At 39.4% G+C, this 20,918-nt stretch overlaps 1 protein-coding gene across 1 annotated transcript in view; it reads right to left on the bottom strand.

The window, feature by feature from the left end:
* Positions 1-20,918, bottom strand: part of LOC124139572 (inositol 1,4,5-trisphosphate receptor type 3-like) — a 186,154-nt gene that overhangs the window by 67,272 nt on the left and 97,964 nt on the right. Inside the window, exons 26-40 of the mRNA XM_048390658.1 lie at positions 20,601-20,666; positions 19,752-19,884; positions 19,138-19,223; positions 17,314-17,331; positions 15,842-15,859; positions 11,864-11,995; positions 10,617-10,746; positions 9,673-9,766; positions 8,874-8,928; positions 7,824-7,936; positions 4,033-4,120; positions 3,080-3,187; positions 2,122-2,258; positions 1,296-1,363; positions 924-979 (exon numbers count right to left, since the gene is read on the bottom strand). Of these exons, the coding sequence (XP_048246615.1) occupies positions 924-979; positions 1,296-1,363; positions 2,122-2,258; positions 3,080-3,187; positions 4,033-4,120; positions 7,824-7,936; positions 8,874-8,928; positions 9,673-9,766; positions 10,617-10,746; positions 11,864-11,995; positions 15,842-15,859; positions 17,314-17,331; positions 19,138-19,223; positions 19,752-19,884; positions 20,601-20,666 (1,302 nt within the window). The remainder of the gene's footprint in view (positions 1-923; positions 980-1,295; positions 1,364-2,121; positions 2,259-3,079; positions 3,188-4,032; positions 4,121-7,823; positions 7,937-8,873; positions 8,929-9,672; positions 9,767-10,616; positions 10,747-11,863; positions 11,996-15,841; positions 15,860-17,313; positions 17,332-19,137; positions 19,224-19,751; positions 19,885-20,600; positions 20,667-20,918) is intronic.

Genomic DNA, 20,918 nt, shown 5'->3' with positions numbered 1-20,918 from the left:
CTGGTCACTTAGCCTGACCACCTGAACCTGATGAGCGACCTCTTACAAGAAACCACTGCATGCTTGACACAAGAGTCCTATTTTTTCCCTGACTCCGACAGGGCGGAATGTAATAGGACTCAAATACCACACAAGATGAACTTATATCCTAAACTTTAAGTTTGACATGCATTTTTTCCAGGTTAACAAATTGATTGGTGCAGAGTTATGACCCTTTGTTAGGTATATTGTTCCAAACAGACATTGTGAAGGAAATGTGTGTAGTCTATCACAGAATCCCCTAGTGCCATATACTGTAAATCTTGAAATTAATGCGAGTGTGAATTAAATGCGAAAAATGCAAGTGGTCTTTGTTCACATTATTAAATATCGCACTTGTATTAACTATCTTTTGGATAGCAGAAATACCAACTTAGAAATACGCTGAAAACAAACAACTATGTATTCCACATCACTGTTTATTAAGCAGCACTTGTAACAAGTATATAAACAATGTCATTCCAACACTAATTACATCCTGTGAATTGTCACTGCTGGGGTCAAGACAAGAGTTCTACTGACTTATGTCATCACTGATCACACCTGCAAGTCCAGACAGACGCCACTCACGCAACACGGTGTCTTTGTTCTTTGCGACTGCGTCAAAGGACAACACGAACCAGCGCGCATGTAATGTTTTAGCGGAAGTACCCTACTCAGTGCTAATAGACGGTGCTATTTGGTGTGTGATTAGATTAATGTAAGGTTGGATTAAGGTGAGGATTCTCCTGTAAACCTCCTGTAAAAGGAGGGGGGTGTCGCATTCATTTCACATTTTTTGCTAGGGACCAGTGATCGCATTCTTTTGGAGACGCATTAATTTCCTGATTTACAATACACCGACAACAAGGTCTCAGGCGTGTGCTCAGTTAGTGTTAAATTACCAGCAGTTTGACGTCAATCTCCTGGGACAGAATAGTAAGACAATCTTCCAGCACTCCTGCAAGAGATCACAAGATTTATTACACTTTGAAAATAACAAACAATAATACATTCAAATAAAAAGGTTGTTACTTAAACACTTCAAATGAGACCAAAACATTTGTTTTTCAAACTGTGACAATGATTGTTTTTAGTTTCAAAAATAAACCATGAGAAAGTGTTCAGAATTGAAGCTAAGTTGTGATATAGAAAGACATATGAACAGTTCAATGCTGTGGGCACACATGTCAAGGTCTGTTTGTTTCACTTAAAACCCTCAACAATGATGTCTCTAGTTCCTAGACCATGCTGTATGACTGAGTGAGGCTACTGACCGTGGTTGTAGAGGACGTTCTGGTTCATCATGTGATTCTCCTCTGTCTCGCCGTCCAGGTGGCACATACTGCACACACAAAGCAGACACATGAGACACACATGAGACACAAGTCAGACACATTAGACACATCAGACACAAGTCAGACACATGAGACACAAGTGGGACATACATGAGACACATGAGACATAAGTCAGACACAATTCAGACACATGAGACACACATGGGACACACATGAGACACAAGTCAGACACATGAGACACACATGAAACAAGTCAGACACAAGTCAGAGACATGAGACACAAGTCAGACACAGGAGACACAAGTCAGACACATGAGACACAAGTCAGACACACGAGACACACATGAGACACATGAGATACAAGTCAGACACACATGAGAGACACAAGTCAGACACATGAGACACAAGTCAGACACAGGAGACACAAGTCAGACACATGAGACACAAGTCAGACACACATGAGAGACACATGCACACACACTCACACAGGCATTGTATTATATAGTTAGTCCTTGTATTGTGTACTTATAAGTTAATTCTCCTCATATATTACCACTCAATTTACAGATTTTCTCTTACTCTTGGTCATTAGGTGGATAATGAAAGAAAAACTGACATTTTGGTGTTCAGAGAGGCGTTGTTGAGATCAATAACAGAGGCTTTTTAGATAAATAATAGAGGGGCCTTTTTGAGATAATTAATAGAGGGGCCTTTTTGAGATAAATAACAGAAGGGCCTTCTCTAATGGAGATCAATAATGGAGTGGCCTTCATTATTGAGATAAAAATAGAGTGAATGTTGTTACCCAGTTAGGATGTCGATGTAAGCTGACAGTTCCTCCGTCTGCTCCATGGACAGTTTGGCCGTGGCGAGACGGCGCAGCGTGGGCAGCAACTTCTCCAGCTGTCTCACGATGTCCACCGACTTGTCCGTGATCAACACCTGCATCGACGGTCACATCACACAATATCATATGTAATGTACCACCGACATTATGGTGAGTGAGTTTGGTTTTACGCCTTTTTGAACAGTATTCCAGTTATATCGCGGCGTGTCAGCTTAATGTGGCAGGAAAGCCCGAAGTGATGCAGGTCGCAGACGTTTACCACTTTGAGGAAACAAAGAAACATGGGCATGGTGCTGACACACTAAGAAACATAAACAGGGCAAACCAGGGCCTTGTCCACATGACCAAAGAGGTTAACCCCGCAAGCTGACAAGGTAAGGATGTCATCTGTGGGATGACTCCACGCCCTGCTACATACTCCCCCGTCAACAGAAGGCACGTCCCGGGCCGCATAGTAGGGTACTGAGGCTTATTTGGCTCAAATTTAATATGAACATGCTCAGACCCACGTTGGGTGCCTTTGTTGCGGCCATAAAAATTCCGAGTCCCGTGATGGGATTTGAACCACGGACCTTCTGATCAGAGGTCGGACGCCTTGTCCACATGACCAAACAGGTTAACTCCCGTCAGCAAGCTGACAAAGTAAGATGTCATCTGTGGGATGACTACACGCCCTGCTACAAGGTCAACCCAGGTACCCTATTTTATCTCCTAAATGGAATATGAAAAGCAAATTATTTGTCACAAATATATGTTAGAAATGGCAATTGTATTATGTGAGTATGTTTAATGTAGTTCCTGCTTTGTGAACTCATTTGCATATTTATCGGATCGTGTTATCACATTTATTGAATGGTTTACTGCATCAATATCCATTATATGATAATAAACGACATCAGGGAAGTGTTGTTCCTACCTGTGCCTGCACAGCGCGACTGAACAGATTGTGATGGGCTGAGAAGTACCGGTTGACGAGGTGCATGGATTTCCTGACAATCTCATCGTACTCGTAGTGAGACAGGTCCTGCAAACAACATGAAGTGCAGTCTGTAAGTGGCATTAATTGTTTGATTGTTGCTTAACACCACACCTCAAAGATATACTGCACTCAACTATATGACACTGACATGTAAATAATCAAATCTGGTCAAGTGAATCCAGTGATTGACATTAAGAACATTGATCGATGCCGTCGGGACATGGTGACGCACAACCTATGAGGTCACCGTGCTTGACCACCTGATCCATTTAGTCGCCTCTTACGACCAGCATATGCTGTTTAGGACCTATTCTAACCAGGTCTTAGCACTTTAAACATGCTTCAACGGATGGACTATAACACAGAACACATCATCATCATCATCGGCATCATCATTATTATTATTATTATTATTATTATTATAACTCGGAATCACCACAGATTCAATTAGGAAATGCCCTCGAAACACAGTTGCAGATAGACCGGCGTAAACACTTACTCCCAGGTCCTTGTGTTAGTATATTTGAGTATATTAGACCGTACCCAGGTCCTTGTATTAGTATATTTGAGTATATTAGACAGTACCCAGGTCCTTGTGTTAGTATATAAGAGTATATTAGACTGTACCTAGGTCCTTGTGTTAGTATATTTGAGTATATTAGACCGTACCCAGGTCCTTGTGTTAGTATATTTGAGTATATTAGACCGTACCCAGGTCCCTATGTTAGTATATTTGAGAATACTGTGGACATGATAGTATGATCCATGCCAACAATTACCCAACAAGCACCAGTAACAGGCTCTATACAGATTCAAACACAGACCTACTGTGTGAGGACATGATCCACTGTGCTACCATCAACCCTGGTGAAAACATGTTTCCATCTTACCAATAAAATCTCTGTCATTTCATAATTCTTGAAGAAAGCTGTTTCATCAAAAATTTCTTTCAGCTTCTTCAGAGACGATTTTGATACACTGAAAAAAAAGAAAAAAGATACAGATAAAAGATTCAAGACCGCAATAATATATCAACATATTCTCGATGAACTCATCCAATACAGTGAGTGAGTGAGTATGGTTTTACGCCGCTTTTAGCAATATTCCAGCAATATCACGGCGGGGGACACCAGTCATCCCATACAGAGTCACCTTAAACATACAAGACATAACTCTCTCCAGTATCAGTCTTAAAAAGAATCTCACCTTGCTGGTCCTTTATGATGTAAATATGTATGGTAATACATATATTTAAAAATGTCCTGAAAAGACACACTCTTAACTAAGAGCCACAATAAGTATTCCCTATTTTCCTGTCCAAGACTCACTTCACAAACCACTTGGACGCTGATACACGTTCACAAGTTAATTACAATGAAGGACTTAATTTGCATCCTTAGTGTTTCAACAATTCAGGAAACAGGAGAAATGCGTATTGCAACACCAAGGGTTTACAGATTCATAATTCTTTATGATAACTACTGGCATTCCAGTCCAGACAGAAAGAATTATAGTACTTTAAAAGTTGGTTTACAGATTTTTTCTATAAATTTGGGATCAGTGGTTGAATGAAAATAAATGTGACACAAATATTTCTTTTCCATTAACATAATAAATATTTCATTTTCATATACCGTATTTGATGTAATAAGCACCCATGGCGCTCTCAAAATTAGAAATAGGGGGCTCTTTTAAGAATATTATTTTGGTGAAAAGTTGAAAGATTAATTGTATAGTCTTGTATACATTGATCAATCGGAAGGGGTGCTAATTTGAATTGTTCACAAGCCAATATATATGCAACTACCGCCGTGGGTGCTTATTAGAGCGGGGCGCTTATTACGTCAAATATGGTATATGGTAGTACTTTTAAAGTTTGTTTACAATTTTTGTTTATTAATTTGGGATCAGTGGTCGAAATAAAAATAAATATAAATATTTCTTTTCCAATTATGTAATAAATATTTCATTTTCATATATGTAATAAACACTGTCATTAGATTGAGAAAAACATAAAATTTCAAAGTTTCTATATTTTTTATTTAAAATTTTTGTGAAAGGCGACAGGAATGATACCATTTTAAAGTCTTAAATGGGAAAAAGCCAAACACTGCTTAATACACCATTTGTGCTGGCTGTAGGAGCATGTTTCTTTAGTCTGGGTATGGCAAGGAAAACATTTGGGATTTTATTTCCCGTGAGTATAATTAAATGTAACCAATGTTATACTTAGGATAACACTTTCTTTGTTAAGTACAGATTCTAGTACTTTTTTTAGGGTTGAGTCCCATCCGGGATTCCAACCCACACTGCCAGAGTGAGGCGCCTAATCTCCAGCACACAAAGTCAGCCACCAAGGCTTCCCCAAACATGAAAGTCCGACAACTGGTAGTCTAGATCACGTACTTTGAGTACCCCTCTGACAAGTGTAAATTGGCACGGCTCCCATGGCCGAAAGCTATTAACACACAATGCCATTTAGAAAGTGGGCAAATGTAACAAATATTATATCTTTACTTTACTGAGAAAGTGTTATATAACATTTGTTTATTTGACCACTTTCTAAATGGCCTTGTGTGTTCATGTAATTAAATGGCTGGGCAGAAATACAGTAATAGTCTAGTTTACGGTAGCAAGGGTAAATAACAAATACATTGTTTGTAGTAGATTATTCACATGCTAAGAAATAAAGAAACAGAAAGGCCATGTAGTGACATTCACAACCAGTGTTTGTAAAAAGATCAACGAACTGCATTGTCTTGCAAAAAATATGACTGATAATAGTATGACTGAAAAAACATAAAGATGGCATCAAACTGCAAGTTTTGAACAAAACTTCACTGCACGATACATGAATAACAGAATAGAATTAACAGATGACATATACTACTCAAAAGAAGTTAAGGATCACCTGATTCTTTCATATTACTATAGTTAATCTCTCATGTCATGACAGATTAACTTTACCATTATGAAAGAATCGGGTGATCCTTAACTTCTTTTGAGTAGCATATAACAGAAAATGGTGACAGTCTGAAAAAGAATGCTGTAGAAAATAGTAAATTTTCAAAAAGGAAGATCTGTGAATGCATCATGGGAACTGAAGCTACCAGGCAGCGTGCGTCTCTCGAGATATTCATACGTTACCTGACTGGCATGGTGCTGTTTGAAACACAACGCAGATATGATAATAAAAGTCAATGATCAGCAGTTTTAAATTCTATTAATAATATTTCAGTAATAGTTTTAACATTTGTGAAAAATGAAAATTATTTCCATCATCACAAATCAACAATGGCTGGTCTCATCAGTGAGATGCATATCTTATCTTCAATTTACGCTGATCATTGATTTAAGAATTGACTTTCACTTTTTTTGAGTATGAACCTTCATAGAGTGAGGGCCAAACTGTATGAACATCGGAGCTTGCGACGTTATACAAAGTGAAAGTCAATTCTTATCATTTTTATCACAATTTCTTACCTCAAAGGATATAGGCCAAGATCTATACACAATTTCACTAGTACATGTGACTTCAAATCCGAATACAAACTGAAGTGCCCAAATTAATCCCATTATTAAACTATCTGGTTATAAAACATGTTCATTGTATATCTGGACGTATGTTTGTAACATATTTTATTAATTTTATTAAATCCCATTTAAAACTGTTTACATTAATTTTGTCGAAATCGTGTGTGAAGTGATCTGTAGATCACACAACTCACTGTTATTTACAGCAGCCATGGTCAGATTACTGCTATTGACGCCTCAAAACAAACCTTAGTTGCCAGAGTGAGTGAGTGAGTATGGTTTTACGCTGCTTTTAGCAATATCACGGCGGGGGACACCAGAAATGAGCTTCACACATTGTACCCATGTCGGGAATCGAACCCGGGTCTTCGGCGTGACGAGCAAACGCTTTAACCTCTAGGCTACCCGACCGCCCTAGTTGCCAGAGAATGGATATATATATCATAAATTCCATAATTGACTCATTAAAAGTCATATTTGTATGACATATAAAGTCATATATGCCTATTATATGTCAACATGACATTTTCGCAATCGAAATACATATAGCACAGGAAGTCCCTACAGTGTCTGGTCAAATTGTTCCATACATCTAAAATTGAATTTTTCAGAAGCCAGCTACTAGGACTGTGTCGGGTAACTCGGGTACTCAGATACTCGGTCGGGTGGGTCCTGAGTAGGACCCTGGTTAGTCACGTGACATTAACAATAAAACTCAATGGTTACACTACAAGTATAGCTAATGTTCACATTTCTTTCTCACTCAAGCATTCGTTCTGACTTTTATATGTTCGAGTAAGTATAAAGCCTCTATCAACTGCAGTGTATGCATGATCAACTGTTTTATACATGTATCTAAATAGTTTGTGCCAGGGCTGCGGTAAAACAATTCCCATTCGGACACTTTGCAGCCATCTCTGAGACCTATAGCGGGTATCCGGGTAGGGCCCGGGTATAGGGTGTCGGATATCCGGGTAGTAAATGTGGACTCGTCCCAGCCCTACAGGCTACTACCCTATTTTCCATACTACCTTAACATAGACTTATGGCAGTCATAGCACAAAGTTTGCTTCTACAACATACAAGGAACAGGTTAGTCCATGACATCAACATTTGCCTTCGTCTGTACCACACAGCAATGACTCACCTGTGATTGCCATCGATTTGAAACGTCTCATTCAACAAGGGCCATAACTCTGGCTGGGGCATGTTCGGGTGCACTGCCTGATGGTGAGTCACTTTGAACATGTTCATGAATTTCTGAAAACAAGTGTCATTCAGTGAGTGAGTGAGTGAGTGTTGGATTTAACACTGCTTTGATCAAATATCAGTTACCGTATTCGACGTAATAAGCGTCTCGCTCTAATAAACGCCCACAGCGATATTTGCTAATATATTGGCTAGTGAACAATCCCAGTTAGCACCCCTTCCGATTGATTAATGTACACAAGACTTTTTTATTCACGTATAATACGCACTCGTGCGTTATATGCACACTTAATTTTGGGCAATTAAATTCGGGAAATATATATCTGTCGTACATAAACATTTCAGGCTGTCAGCATAAACCACGAAATTTATCTTTCAACTCAACTTTTTTTTCACCAAAATAGTATTCTAATTTTTAGAACGCCCTGGGCGCTTATTACGTCGAATACGGTATGTAAGTCAGAACTCCTATACTTAACACAGTCTTTGATTATCAAAGTTTGAGTCAACTGAGAGTCACCTGAGAGTCACCTGAGAGTCAACTGAGAGTCAACTGAGAGTTGACTGATCATTAGAGTCAACTGAGAGTCAACTGAGGATACGACCTGGTTGATATGACACCAAATAGAGAACCACACTCAACAATCGCATATCAGGATACATATATACTATAAATGCCTTGTGAAATATATTCATTAAATGCTTTTATTCATGATTGACACAATTAACAAAACTTAGTTTTAACAATGACATAACTTGGTACCGAGAGTACTGCACCCCCGGGGTTCACTAGGTATTGTCAACTCCGGTCAACTTAACATGACTTATTCACTTAACATGTGTTAACATAGGTCAACCAAAGTTAACTGACATATTCTTTGGTCAATGCGAGTTCACGAGGGTCGTCCAGGGTTTTGAAATCACGGAGCACAGACTTACGATTGCCTGCATCGTGCACTGCGGCCAATTGATGAACACAACTACGTACCTCCATTCTCAGGTTGAAGATGAAGTTGAAGAACAGGTTCAACACCTCCAGAGCTCTGAAACATCAGCCATTCATTTCTTAACATCGCTAGGAGTGTCGTCCAACAGATAACCGAATGTATCCCTTCATTTCTTAACATCGCTAGGAGTCTCGTCCAACAGATAACCTGCTTGCTCAAACTACATGTACCCCATCAAAAACGTTTTGTTCCAGTGAAAATGGTTTTTATTGCAATCAGGACAATAGTGCTGATTCGGCATTTTTCAAACACCATTCAATCATTTTCTTCATATTCAATCATTCCTTTCAAATTCAATCAGCATTTGACAGTATCACTGAAATAAATCAAAACCACCAATAACGACTTTGTAGTCATTTGAAGTTATGAAAAAATATAATTTTTTGGTGATTTTTAACTGTCTATCAGTAACCCTTTATACTTCAAGATCAAAGAGTGAAAAATGTCCACACTCATACATTTAAGCTGGCCGAAGTGTGCGCAGAACATTTTCCCAAGTTCCAAATTCACTTTTAAGATCCTTCGAGATTTACCTCTGTGACTGCGTACTAGAAACTAGTAATTTCACCTGTTTCAAAGGATTCATCTTGTTATTGCCTGTATGACCCTAATTCAAAAGAATATTTGTAAAAGGCCCTTCATTCCATGAGACATTGCTTGATCTCAGCCAAGCGATATCTCCTCGAGAAGATAGCTAGTTTTTTAAGATAAATTCTGATCAGGCTCATCATACTGGTAGCAAGATGCAATCTGCCTTACAACTGTTGCTAGGCAACTTACTGTATTTTGGCATCAACGATGGCCTTTGTCTCTGGACTTCTCTTGAATCGTTCAATTTTCTTGAAATACTTCAAAACTTCGTCTGCTTCTTTGCCTAAAAACAAACAACAGTCTTTTAACATATGCCTATATAACCATTACATGCAATATCCCGTAATTGTCTGCCAAGTAGAGTTTTATGAACGATAAAAATCTATCAATGAATGGCCAGACAACAACAGAGGTTAGTATCTTCACAGTTCTGACACAAAGTCTCCCATGCTTGCCCTAAAAGGTGACTATGCTTGTCGTAAAAGGCGACTAACGGGATCGGGTGGTCAGGCTCGCTGACTTGGTTGATGCATGTCATCGATCCCAGTTGCGTGGTACTAATCACTGGATTGTCTGGTCCAGACTCGATTATTTACAGACCGCCGTCATATAGCTGGAATATTGCTGAGTGCGGCGTTAAACAACAAACCAAACCAAACCAACACAAAGGGTCATATGATGGACAACAGTTATTTTGAGAGGGAAGTGTCAAGTGAGTTATTCCCCATAGATGTAACTGGGCAACACAGATAAACGCAATGGCCGAACGATTGCATCCAAATGTGGGGGAGATATGACATTTGGTATTAGGAGAAATGGTACAGATAATCGATGTGAGGATTGTGAGAATATGAGCGAAATTCCAAACTTAACGCACCTGTTCGTAAAGTGGACTGGTGAGATATTTCTGAGGTCGGATTCTATTCAGGAAGTCATCATTATAAAAATTTGGTTAAATATTTGTAAAGCTTGTACATTTGATCAACATCCTTAAACATGAAAAAGAGGCTGTAAAAAATGTTGATATCTCATATAAGAAATAAACGACTACACCCCTCAAGGTTTATTCACCCATGTTTTATTGTACAATAAACAACTCCCACTCGTGGTTTATTTCTGAAACAGGGCCCCACCTTTCATGTTTGGGTACGGCTTGTCGTTGCGTCCGTCCAGCAGACTCATGAGAGGCACCAGGAGCTTCTCGATGTCCACTGACTTGTGGTAGAAGCCGTACTTGACCAGGAAGTGCACCAAACACAGCACCTGGAACAAATCAGTCACGATGAATAGCTACATCATCCATGAGTGAGTGAGTGAGTTGGGTTTAACGCCGCTTTTAACAGTATTCCAGTTATATCGCGGTGTGTGGGAGGAAAGCCCAAAGTGATGCAGGTTTCAGACATTTACCACTTCGGTGAAACCCACGAGCATGGGTATGGTGCTGACAAACCTAGAAACATAATCGGGGCGAACCGGGATTCGAACCCACAATCATAGGTTTCTGGTGTGCCCAAGGGACGCAACTCTGCACAGCGAATCGCGGCGCCTTAGACGACTGGGACACCTGTGCCCCCTGCTACATCATCAATGGTGGGAAAAGCAGGTGAAGTTTCAGCTTCATTGGTTAAGTGGTTTCTGATGAGATGTTTACAAAATAATTCTGAGAGAATTTAAGTGCAAAGGTCAAGTACTTAAAGGTCAAATGTAAAATATTGCTAAACACTGAAAGTGTTGAGCTCGTTAAAAGCTACACATACCAAAATGGCTAACGACCATAAAACATTTCAGCTTTCAGTATCATCGATGTGCAAAGGTCAAGTACTTAAAGGTCCAAATTTAAAACATTGCTAAACACTGAAAGTGTTGAGCTCATTAAAAGCTACACATATCAAAATGGCTAACGACCATAAAACATTTCAGCTTTCAGTATCATCGATGTGCAAAGGTCAAATCAAAGTTAAAAATTTAAATATTGCCTCTCTGGCCAAGAGAACTAAAAACAATGCAGCCTTCCTTTCCACCACAAATTCATTGAAATATATCAGATTTGTGATATTGTTTGTTATGAGAGGAGTTGGGACTGTGTTCATTCACATGTACAGAGAGGAGTTGGGACTGTTCATTCACATGTACAGAGAGGAGTTGGGACTGTTCATTCACATGTACAGAGAGGAGTTGGGACTGTTCATTCACATGTACAGAGAGGAGTTGGGACTGTTCATTCACATGTACAGAGAGGAGTTGGGACTGTTCATTCACATGTACAGAGAGGAGTTGGGACTGTTCATTCACATGTACAGAGAGGAGTTGGGACTGTTCATTCACATGTACAGAGAGGAGTTGGGACTGTTCATTCACATGTACAGAGAGGAATTCTCACCTGTTCCACCAGCAGGTTGTTTCCCACCTCGGACGCCGTCATGTCGCCATTGGTGCCCAGGAAGTGGGAGATCCAGTCTCTCAGTTTGGGGAAATATTTGTATGTTGGTGAACCTGACTTGTCATATGTGTCCTACAACATAAGGGGTTAACATTTACAGTTAAACTATCACAATGGGAAATGCTGTCTCTTGGCAACACTATATAATGAGACAACCATGCATCTCTAGCATTGGAAACAGTGTACACACAACTAAACCCTGTCAAGTCAAAGTCCTGGGAATTATAACAAATACAGCAAGTTATCTGTACTTTGAGACAAGAGGATATTTGTCCAAAGTACCAATATGGATTCTATCAGAACCAAGATATGTCTCAAATTACATATCAAATTGTAATGTCACACAATTTTAGAGCAGGATTCAAGACCAATAAAATAAATTGTCTCAAAAATGTTGAGTTGAAATGGACTTTGAGTCAACAAGGTCGCAATGTTTTTATCTTACTTTTGTTTCAGACAATTTATTATGTGTAATTGTTATTTGCTTGGACATTGCCCATATTTTAGTCCTACATACTGCTGTTTTAGGTGTGTTTGCTTGTTAAGTATTTTTTCTTTTTTTTTAAATATAATTAAAACACATACAGAGGACCACATAAACAAGACACAAACATACATATCTTATTCAACACGACAAAAAATATATGAAGTTATTCCTCTTTCACAACAGACTAGATGTATCTAGCAAGGACAGTCAAGTTGAGCATAGATAATGCCTAATATCTATCTGGCAAATACAATAGAGTTGAACATCAACGTCCAACATATTCTTGAAATTATTACTATAGCAAGAATGAGATCAGGTAGTAGAGAGTTTCTACTTCTCTGGTTGCCATGCTGAAACCAGGGAGTCTGTGTAGACCCAAGAAGCACTGTTAGTACATTTACTACAGAAGAAAACAATAGAAATAATGAAAAGCACTAGACTTATCATGCAGCAATAGGATATTAAAATACCAGTTGAGACAGTATGACGCACTGTTATGCACCAGCAAAGTTCCTGTGCTACTATGTTTATTTCAAACTGTCCACCGATCATGACTGTAAACGACAGTTTTCTATTAATAGACTACTTTTTCTTTACATTGGCTGTTTCAATCAGAGGTATATTATTACGATTTGAAACCCCCGGTCATATCAGACTGAGGTTAGGATGGACAATGGTCCAATTGTTCCAGAACACTTAAAGAATTTTGTTCAGTGCCTCTTTGCAAGAACATTAAGAGACAGCATGAATCATAATCAAATTTTTTTGTGATCATATTTTGTGTCACAAGCGAGGATTTTACAAGCTGAATGGGATGAATATTTCAGTGAGGTAAGTTTGTGTAGTCAGCCAGTGGGTTCAGTATGGCAACCTACATATGAACTGGTCAATTATAACGGCACCAGTTGGTGCCATATGAAAACACTATGTCTACAGTGAGTGAGAAGACAAGACCATAATAATGTCCAACTTGACAAGAACTGACACTGTCATACCACTGACAAGTGAGTGAGTGAGTTTAGTTTAACGCCGCTTTTAACAGTATTCCAGTTATATCACGGCGTGTCAGCTTAATGTGGGAGGAAAGCCCAAAGTGATGCAGGTCTCAGACGTTTACCACTTCGGTGAAACCCACGAGCACGGGTATGGTGCTGACAAACCTAGAAACATAATCGGGGCGAACCAGGATTCGAACCCACAATCATAGGTTTCTGGCGTGCCCAAGGGATGCAACTCTGCACAGCGAATTGCGGCGCCTTAGATGACTAGGCCACCCGTGCCCCCTCATGTCCATACAAGATGGTTGACCGACTTGTATTGTCTTTTACCAAAATAGTCACTGGGCATTCAGATGGATTTCATTACGACTCATCATAAAATATCTTTCATGATTAATGGCAATAACCTCAGCAAAACATCCAGATTGCTGACCAACAGTTTGTCAGACAGCTATTTGTGTTAAATGACCTTCCTTAGAAGTCTTAAATCTAACTTTCCAAGAAGCAAAAACTAATTTCCTGAAGATCAGTCTGACATAAAGGAGGTGTTTCTTTATTGTCTCAAGAACAAGGACAAAATCAATGTGTGATGAGCAACAGTGTTCCAGAGAGTGTTCCCTAACATCAGGCACACCTTCTATTACTGACAACAACAACAACAACAACAACAACAACAACAACAACACAGCCTCAAAGATGGTGTGGACAACATCAAGACAAATATACCGGTACATGCAAACAGGCTCATGCAAATAACACTGGATTTCAGAGTTTGTTAAATTTTCATTTATGTTTTATGAGGTCAGGGCCCTATCCATTAAGCCATGGGTATGACTAGGGTAAATCCAACTTTTGATTGCAGTAGCGTTTATATCACTTTATGGAACAGGTCCCAGACCAGTTTATTTTTTAGGAAGAGATGTTATGGATGTCGACTTCAGCATTATTCCAGCTATATGATGGCAGTCTCTAAATAATCAAGTCTAGACCAGACAATCCAGTGATTGACATCACGAGCAGTGATCTACGCAATTGGGATACGATGACTTACATTAACCAAGTCAGCAAGCCTGACCACCCGATCCCGTTTGTCACCTCTTACGACAAGCAAAGTCGCCTCCTATGACAAGCATGGGTTGCTGAAGGCCTATTCTCTACCTGGATCTTGTGTACTTGCTAATAGCAGTGAAAAGAAGTGTTATAAGTGTGATCAAAGTAAATATCAGTTACAAATTGTAATTGTATTTAGGTTGGTGTTGACATGAAAGGCTTAAATGTAAGTGACAAACCCTAGATGTTCTGCTGCTGATATCAACCCTACAGAAACTATAACCACCCTTGTTCAATTTATGACAATACAACTATCAGACAACAATCTTTGACAAATCTGCAGAGAGCGAACCACTATCTACAGCCAGTACTTTCTTTCATCAAATTGACAACGTAGCACTGCAAATGTCTCTGCAGCAAGCATTTCAAAAATTGATGGCGCCCAAAACAGGTTTAGTGCTACTAATTATTTTACCATTTATCAAGTAAGGACACTGTAGGATATGGGCCTTTTGGCGCCAACAGAATCTGCACCATTTTTCAAGAGATTTCTTTCTTAAATATTAGAATACTGCAGAAGGAAAACACACATTTAAAAAGATCCTTATAGAATATCATTTCTTCAAGAATGATAGTAAAATCAGAGCTAGAAACCTTTGACATCATTTCACTATGGTATTGTTCAATCTCATTAAAATCAGATCTTAGTTCTCGCTACCGCTAAAGAAAGATCTGAGGACATCCCATTGGGGGTCACGTCAGAACGACCTTTCATCCAACCAATAAGAGCGTCGCTTACCAGATCATGAAAGTTACAGTCAGAATGTGATTTCTAATCATGCAACCTAGAAAACTTTAACACGTGGTATTCCGAACAATAGTTACAGGCTTAACGACTGAATCCATACAATCTAGAACATCTATTAGCCAGTCCAGAATGTTCTTTTGTTCAGGTTTCACATTTTTAATCAAGAATTTGTCAAAATTTGGTTCAAAGTGTAGTCACCAATTTGAAATTAGTGCCGTAAAGCATGAGGAAGCTTCTTTCTGATTGGCTAATGTCGACTTCTTGTCAGTCATTCTATTGGTTGGTCAAAGTTGCGCAAGGTCGGTCTGACGTGACCAGTAATGGGATGTCCTCAATTCTTTGTTTAGCGGTAGCAAGAACTAAGATCTGATTTTAATGAGATTGGGTATTGTTAAACTATCTGATAAAGGAAATTTTCTTTAATACTGGAGTGAACACATATCAGATATGACAATCATCCAATTCTTGTTTATCAATGCTTTTTGGGTATTAGTTCAACTGATGCTATTTTGAAACAAGCAGCAAGCGAGCACATGCATCTTACTCTTGTCATTCTGTGTATTGTTATCTCCTACCTTTTTAGGTCCCTTTGTCTATATGAGAGAATAATTAAAACTCAGTAAGATTAGTATTTAGGAGCATAGTATCATCTACAATGACTACATCTACTTGTTCATGAGAGAGTGGTGAAAGGTGGGTGAGGTGAAATGGGGTTAAACGTCGCGTCCAAGATTATTGCACTTATACAGCGATGTGCATGTACGTGTGTGTGTTTGTGTGGCTGCTTGTACTAGTCTGGACTGATGCCGATTTAGAGTGCTAGCTCACTGAGATACCATGCCGCAGTTTAACATGAATACCCCACTCAGACACAATATACTGACTCCGAGCCGACCAGTCCTTGTTTTAGCCCCTTAATGCCGAGCGCCAGACAGGGTAACAACAAGTACCATCTTTGAACATCTTTTCATGAGAGAGTGAGTTGGGCTTAACGCCGTTTTGAACAGTATTGCAGTCATGTCACATCACACAAAACAATTTGGTTGCAGTTGTGATACAAATGTTCAAAGTGTTTTGTTTTCATCTCCAAATTATTAATGTCAGGTCCATTCTGTTAAGCAAACAATAACAGTTTTCATTATAATCATTTTTTAAATTATTGAAAATTGTAACCAATTTAACAACTTAAGGAACATTTTCTGAAACGGTGAAGACCATTAGTATATGATTATTCTTAAAATCTGGGCAATCAAAAACCTATTGGGAATGACAATATTACATTGTTTTATGCTTGTCTAGTAAAGTCTAATATATTTGTAGTAGTTAAGGCAATGAAGGAAACCATGATGTTCTCTTAAGCAGTTGTACATTTGATATCCATAAAAAAGTGCAGAGAAAAATTAAAAAGAAAATAATTAGGCTTAAAAAAATTTAAAAATTGGTTCTCAGACAATGACTTTAAAAAAATATTGCATGCAGGAGGTTGTTTTGGTTTTTTTTGGCTTGTTCAAACTAGTATGTGACCAAATAAACAGTTGTGTATCCTCAACCTGGGAAAAAGGCCTCCCTACATAAACAAGCACACAAACTCCTATTGCCACCATGACCATAACACGAGATGCACAGTAGAGCAGTGTGCATGTAAAGGGAAGTAACTGTGTGCGATAGTGGATTGCATTGTTCTAAAGTATTAGGATTTTTTAATTTTCTTTTAAAATGGAAAAAAACAAAAAAACGTGCGGCAGACTTTATGATGATGCGGGCAGTGCCTGAGAACCAAGACTATTATTCTTTTAGCCTTAAATTTAAAGTAAAAAGTTTTGGTTGATGTAGTTCCATGATTTAATTTGAAACACTCAATTTTGAGGTTGACCAATAACTGAAGACCTTATTCTACATGATGACTTCATGTCCCAGGTGTGTTTGACGTTTCTTTGAATCAGGAACAACACAGGTGTGTTTGACGTTTCTTTGAATCAGGAACAACACAGGTGTGTTGGACAGAGAACTAGGTACAGAGCAGTGTTGACGCAGGAGAGACACTTACCTTCTGATCATGTGTTTCCTTTCAATGTGAAAATGGTGCAACACATTAAATAACACTTAGGGTAAAGCAATAATACCAATCATATCCAAGCCATGCAGTTCTGGTCAGACACAGGCAGTTCACTGTAACAGCCTCATACCAACATAGGCCAAATAAAACTATATGCATCATATACAATAGCCCTCAGCAGCAGCTTTTTCACAATATAAGTATTTTGCATTCAGCCACATTTATGTTTTTACAGCATGCTACTTTTTACCGAGTTAGCAAAAAATGCATCCTGGAATTTGAATGGCGAGTCAAAGAGACAAACATATTTTCAATTTATTAAACAAAAATCATACATGATTGAAATTGGGTTATCATTTTACATTAAGCTTTTTTGTTTTCTTTTTTGTTCAACATTGCCCTCACAATATTCCACCTCTATAATATATTGGTGACAGCAGTCTGGACCAGACAATCCAGTGACAGAGCCGGACCACCCGATCCATTTTGTCGTCTCTACTGACAAGCAGAGGTTGCTTGGGACCAAGATTCTTCCTCGGAATCCCCAACAGAATTACATTAATCACCATCATTACTCCATAAATATAGACTATATATTTATAGTCTGGAGGGTACTGCTCCCACACCTGTCCAGATGGACAATCATGGGTACAGAGACTGTATCAGAGAGTGAGTGAGTGAGTGAGTTGGGTTTAACACTGCTTTGAACAGATTTCAGTATACACCTTCATGCAGGAGGTAAGCCAAAGTGACCAGTGCTTGACGTTTACCATTAAAACCACAATCACGGCTATAATGTTGACAAACCTAGAATGAGTGAGTGTTATAGTTTTACGCCGCTTTTAGCAATATTCCAGCAATATCACGGCGGGGGACACCAGAAATGGGCTTCACACGTTGTACCCATGTCGGGAATCGAACCCTGGTCTTCGGCGTGACGAGCGAACGCTTTAACCACTAGGCTACCCGACCACCTCTGACAAACCTAGAAGCATAAGGTGGGCAAATCCGGGATTCGAACCCATGATCACAAATGCCTGGCACATCCAAGGGAAGCAACTCATAAGTGAGGTGAAATTGGGTTTAACGTCACATCCAAGATTATTGCACTTATATAGCGACGTGCATGTACGTGTGTTTGTTGCTGCTTGTACTAGTCCCGACTGATGCCGATTTATAGTGATAGCCCACTGAGATACCATACCGCAGTTTCACATGAATACCCCACTCAGACACAGTACACTGACTCCGAGCCGACCAGTCCTTGTTTAAGTCCCTTAATGCCGAGCGCCAGACAGGGTAACAACAAGTACCATCTTTGAACGTCTTTCCATGAGTGAGTGAGTTGGGCTTAACGCCGTTTTGAACAGTATTCCAGTTATATCACGGCATGTCAGCTTAGTGTGGGAGGAAAGCCCGAAGTGATGCAGGGTGCCGGTGTGCAAAACAACCTTAGCGCTTCAACTGACGCGGCCGGGGATCGAACCCCAATTCCTATGCCTCAGATGAGTGGGCCACCCCATGACCCCAATGGGTATAAAAGGTTCCTGTGTATGGGGAGATCCTCACCATTCAGAAATCAATCTGTCTGGAATGAAGACTTACTCTCATCCAAAATTTACATTCATTTTGCTCAATTCGCATTTTTTAAAAAGCTCTAACACTTGGTCATGAAATGTCAGAAAAGTTATAAATATACTGTGAGAGAATTCTATCTGGTACAGCGATCTGAAACATGAATATTCTTAGCAGAAACATGTCATGGTGACTGACAAAGATGATGCCCTCCATGCCATGCTGTGTTGTATAACTCACCTCTGTCTGGTCAATGTCGTCGTAGATGTAGGACAGCTTGACGCGGTCCACCACTGAGACGTTGTCGCCGATGTCAACAAACAGAGCTGTAAGGAAGGCATGCTTAAATTAAATGAACTGGTGACATGAATGAATGTTGTCTGTCAAACGGCATGAAAGAGTGCCATCTATCATAAGACCAAATAAAAATAGGTCCATCATAAGTCAAGGAAAGACCATCAATCATGAAAAAATATAAAGTTATCAATCATAAGACAAATTAATTAGTTAATCATAAAACGAAACAAAGTTATCACCCGTTATGAGAAAATAAACTAATCAGAAGAAACAATAAAGACAAAAAAAATTGTTTATCCTTTGACAGAAACTCAAACCTGAAATATACTATGGCAAATATCAAACAAAATTAACAGTAATATCCGTTTAAACAAAGATAATTACTGCAATAAAAGTGAAGCAAATTACTCTTAAAAAGAACTGCCAAATTTACTGTAAAAAGAACTGCCAACTTTACTGTAAAACAATGTCTAGCCGGTCTTCCTTCCCAGTTTTTTAAACTATTGGCTGCTGGAACCCCAAAACACAAAACGTCCCAAGTCAAGATGAGAACTTACTGATGATAAGCTCGCAGTACTTGGCACGGAGTCTGTCCGGGAGTTTTTCATCACAGAGACAAGTGAACGCCTCCTCCCATGTCAGATAGTTCAGCTTATTTGTGATCACGTCAATAGCAAAATCATTCTGACCCTGCAATAAACAAAAACTAAAATGACAAATCTTTTCAGCCCAAAAGAGGGTTGAACCCACAGTGATTAATATGTACCATCAAATTAACTTTTTATTGTACTAGGTGCCTTCTGGAATGAATGTGCCCAATCTGCTGCAGACAGGTGATAGTTGTCGAGGCAAATCTGCTTTGTTTGCTCTGGATGAACACTTAAGAATCCTAATTATCCTGTTCCAACGACAGCAGCTATTCATTCTGCAGCTATCCATGACCCTCTATTCCGCCCAGAGAGCCTAGTGGGTCATGTGTTCGCTCACCATGGCAAAGGCACGGTCAATTCCCCACATAGGAATAACATGTGAAGCCTATCTATGGTGCACTCAACCTGGAATATTGCTACAAGCAGCATCACACCTCCCTCGCTCACAAGTTCCTGGTACTCACTCACTCTTGCCATTCACTCACTCACTCACAAATATCCCTATCAACAGACAAAGGTTAGTGTTGACACACACATGACACAGCATCCCGAAAAGCTCCAGAACACTCAATCACTCACTCACTCACAAATATCCCTATCAACAGACAAAAGTTAGTGTTGACACTCTCGTGACACAGCATCCCCCAGAGCTCCAGAACACTCACTCACTCACTCTAACTCACTTTAACTCTCTCTCACTCTCTCACTCACTCACTCACTCACACAAACAGGAGACACAAGTTTGTTAACACTCACGTGACACAGCATCCCAAAAAGCTCCAGCTGATGTTCAAGAAACAGGTACTTTTCCTCTGCAGATTCCTGAAAACAAAGACATACACATCACGATCATTCTGTGAGTCCCACTGACACAGATTCCTGTCCCATCTCAACTTTATAAATAGTACCCATGGTCTGTAGAACAATCTCGGTACTTACACTGGCAAAGTCCCGCAGGTTCTCCCACAACCGACCACGTCCCGGTGACACAGATTCCTTTCCCATCTCAACTTTATAAATAGTACCCATGGTCTGTAGAACAATCTCGGTACTTACACTGGCAAAGTCACGCAG

Source organism: Haliotis rufescens, unplaced genomic scaffold (genome assembly GCF_023055435.1).
Source record: "Haliotis rufescens isolate VD_foot unplaced genomic scaffold, xgHalRufe1.0.p SCAF_9, whole genome shotgun sequence".
Taxonomy (NCBI): domain Eukaryota; kingdom Metazoa; phylum Mollusca; class Gastropoda; order Lepetellida; family Haliotidae; genus Haliotis; species Haliotis rufescens.
Note: the sequence above shows the minus strand (reverse complement) of the source record. Positions and strands in the feature narration are given on the sequence as shown.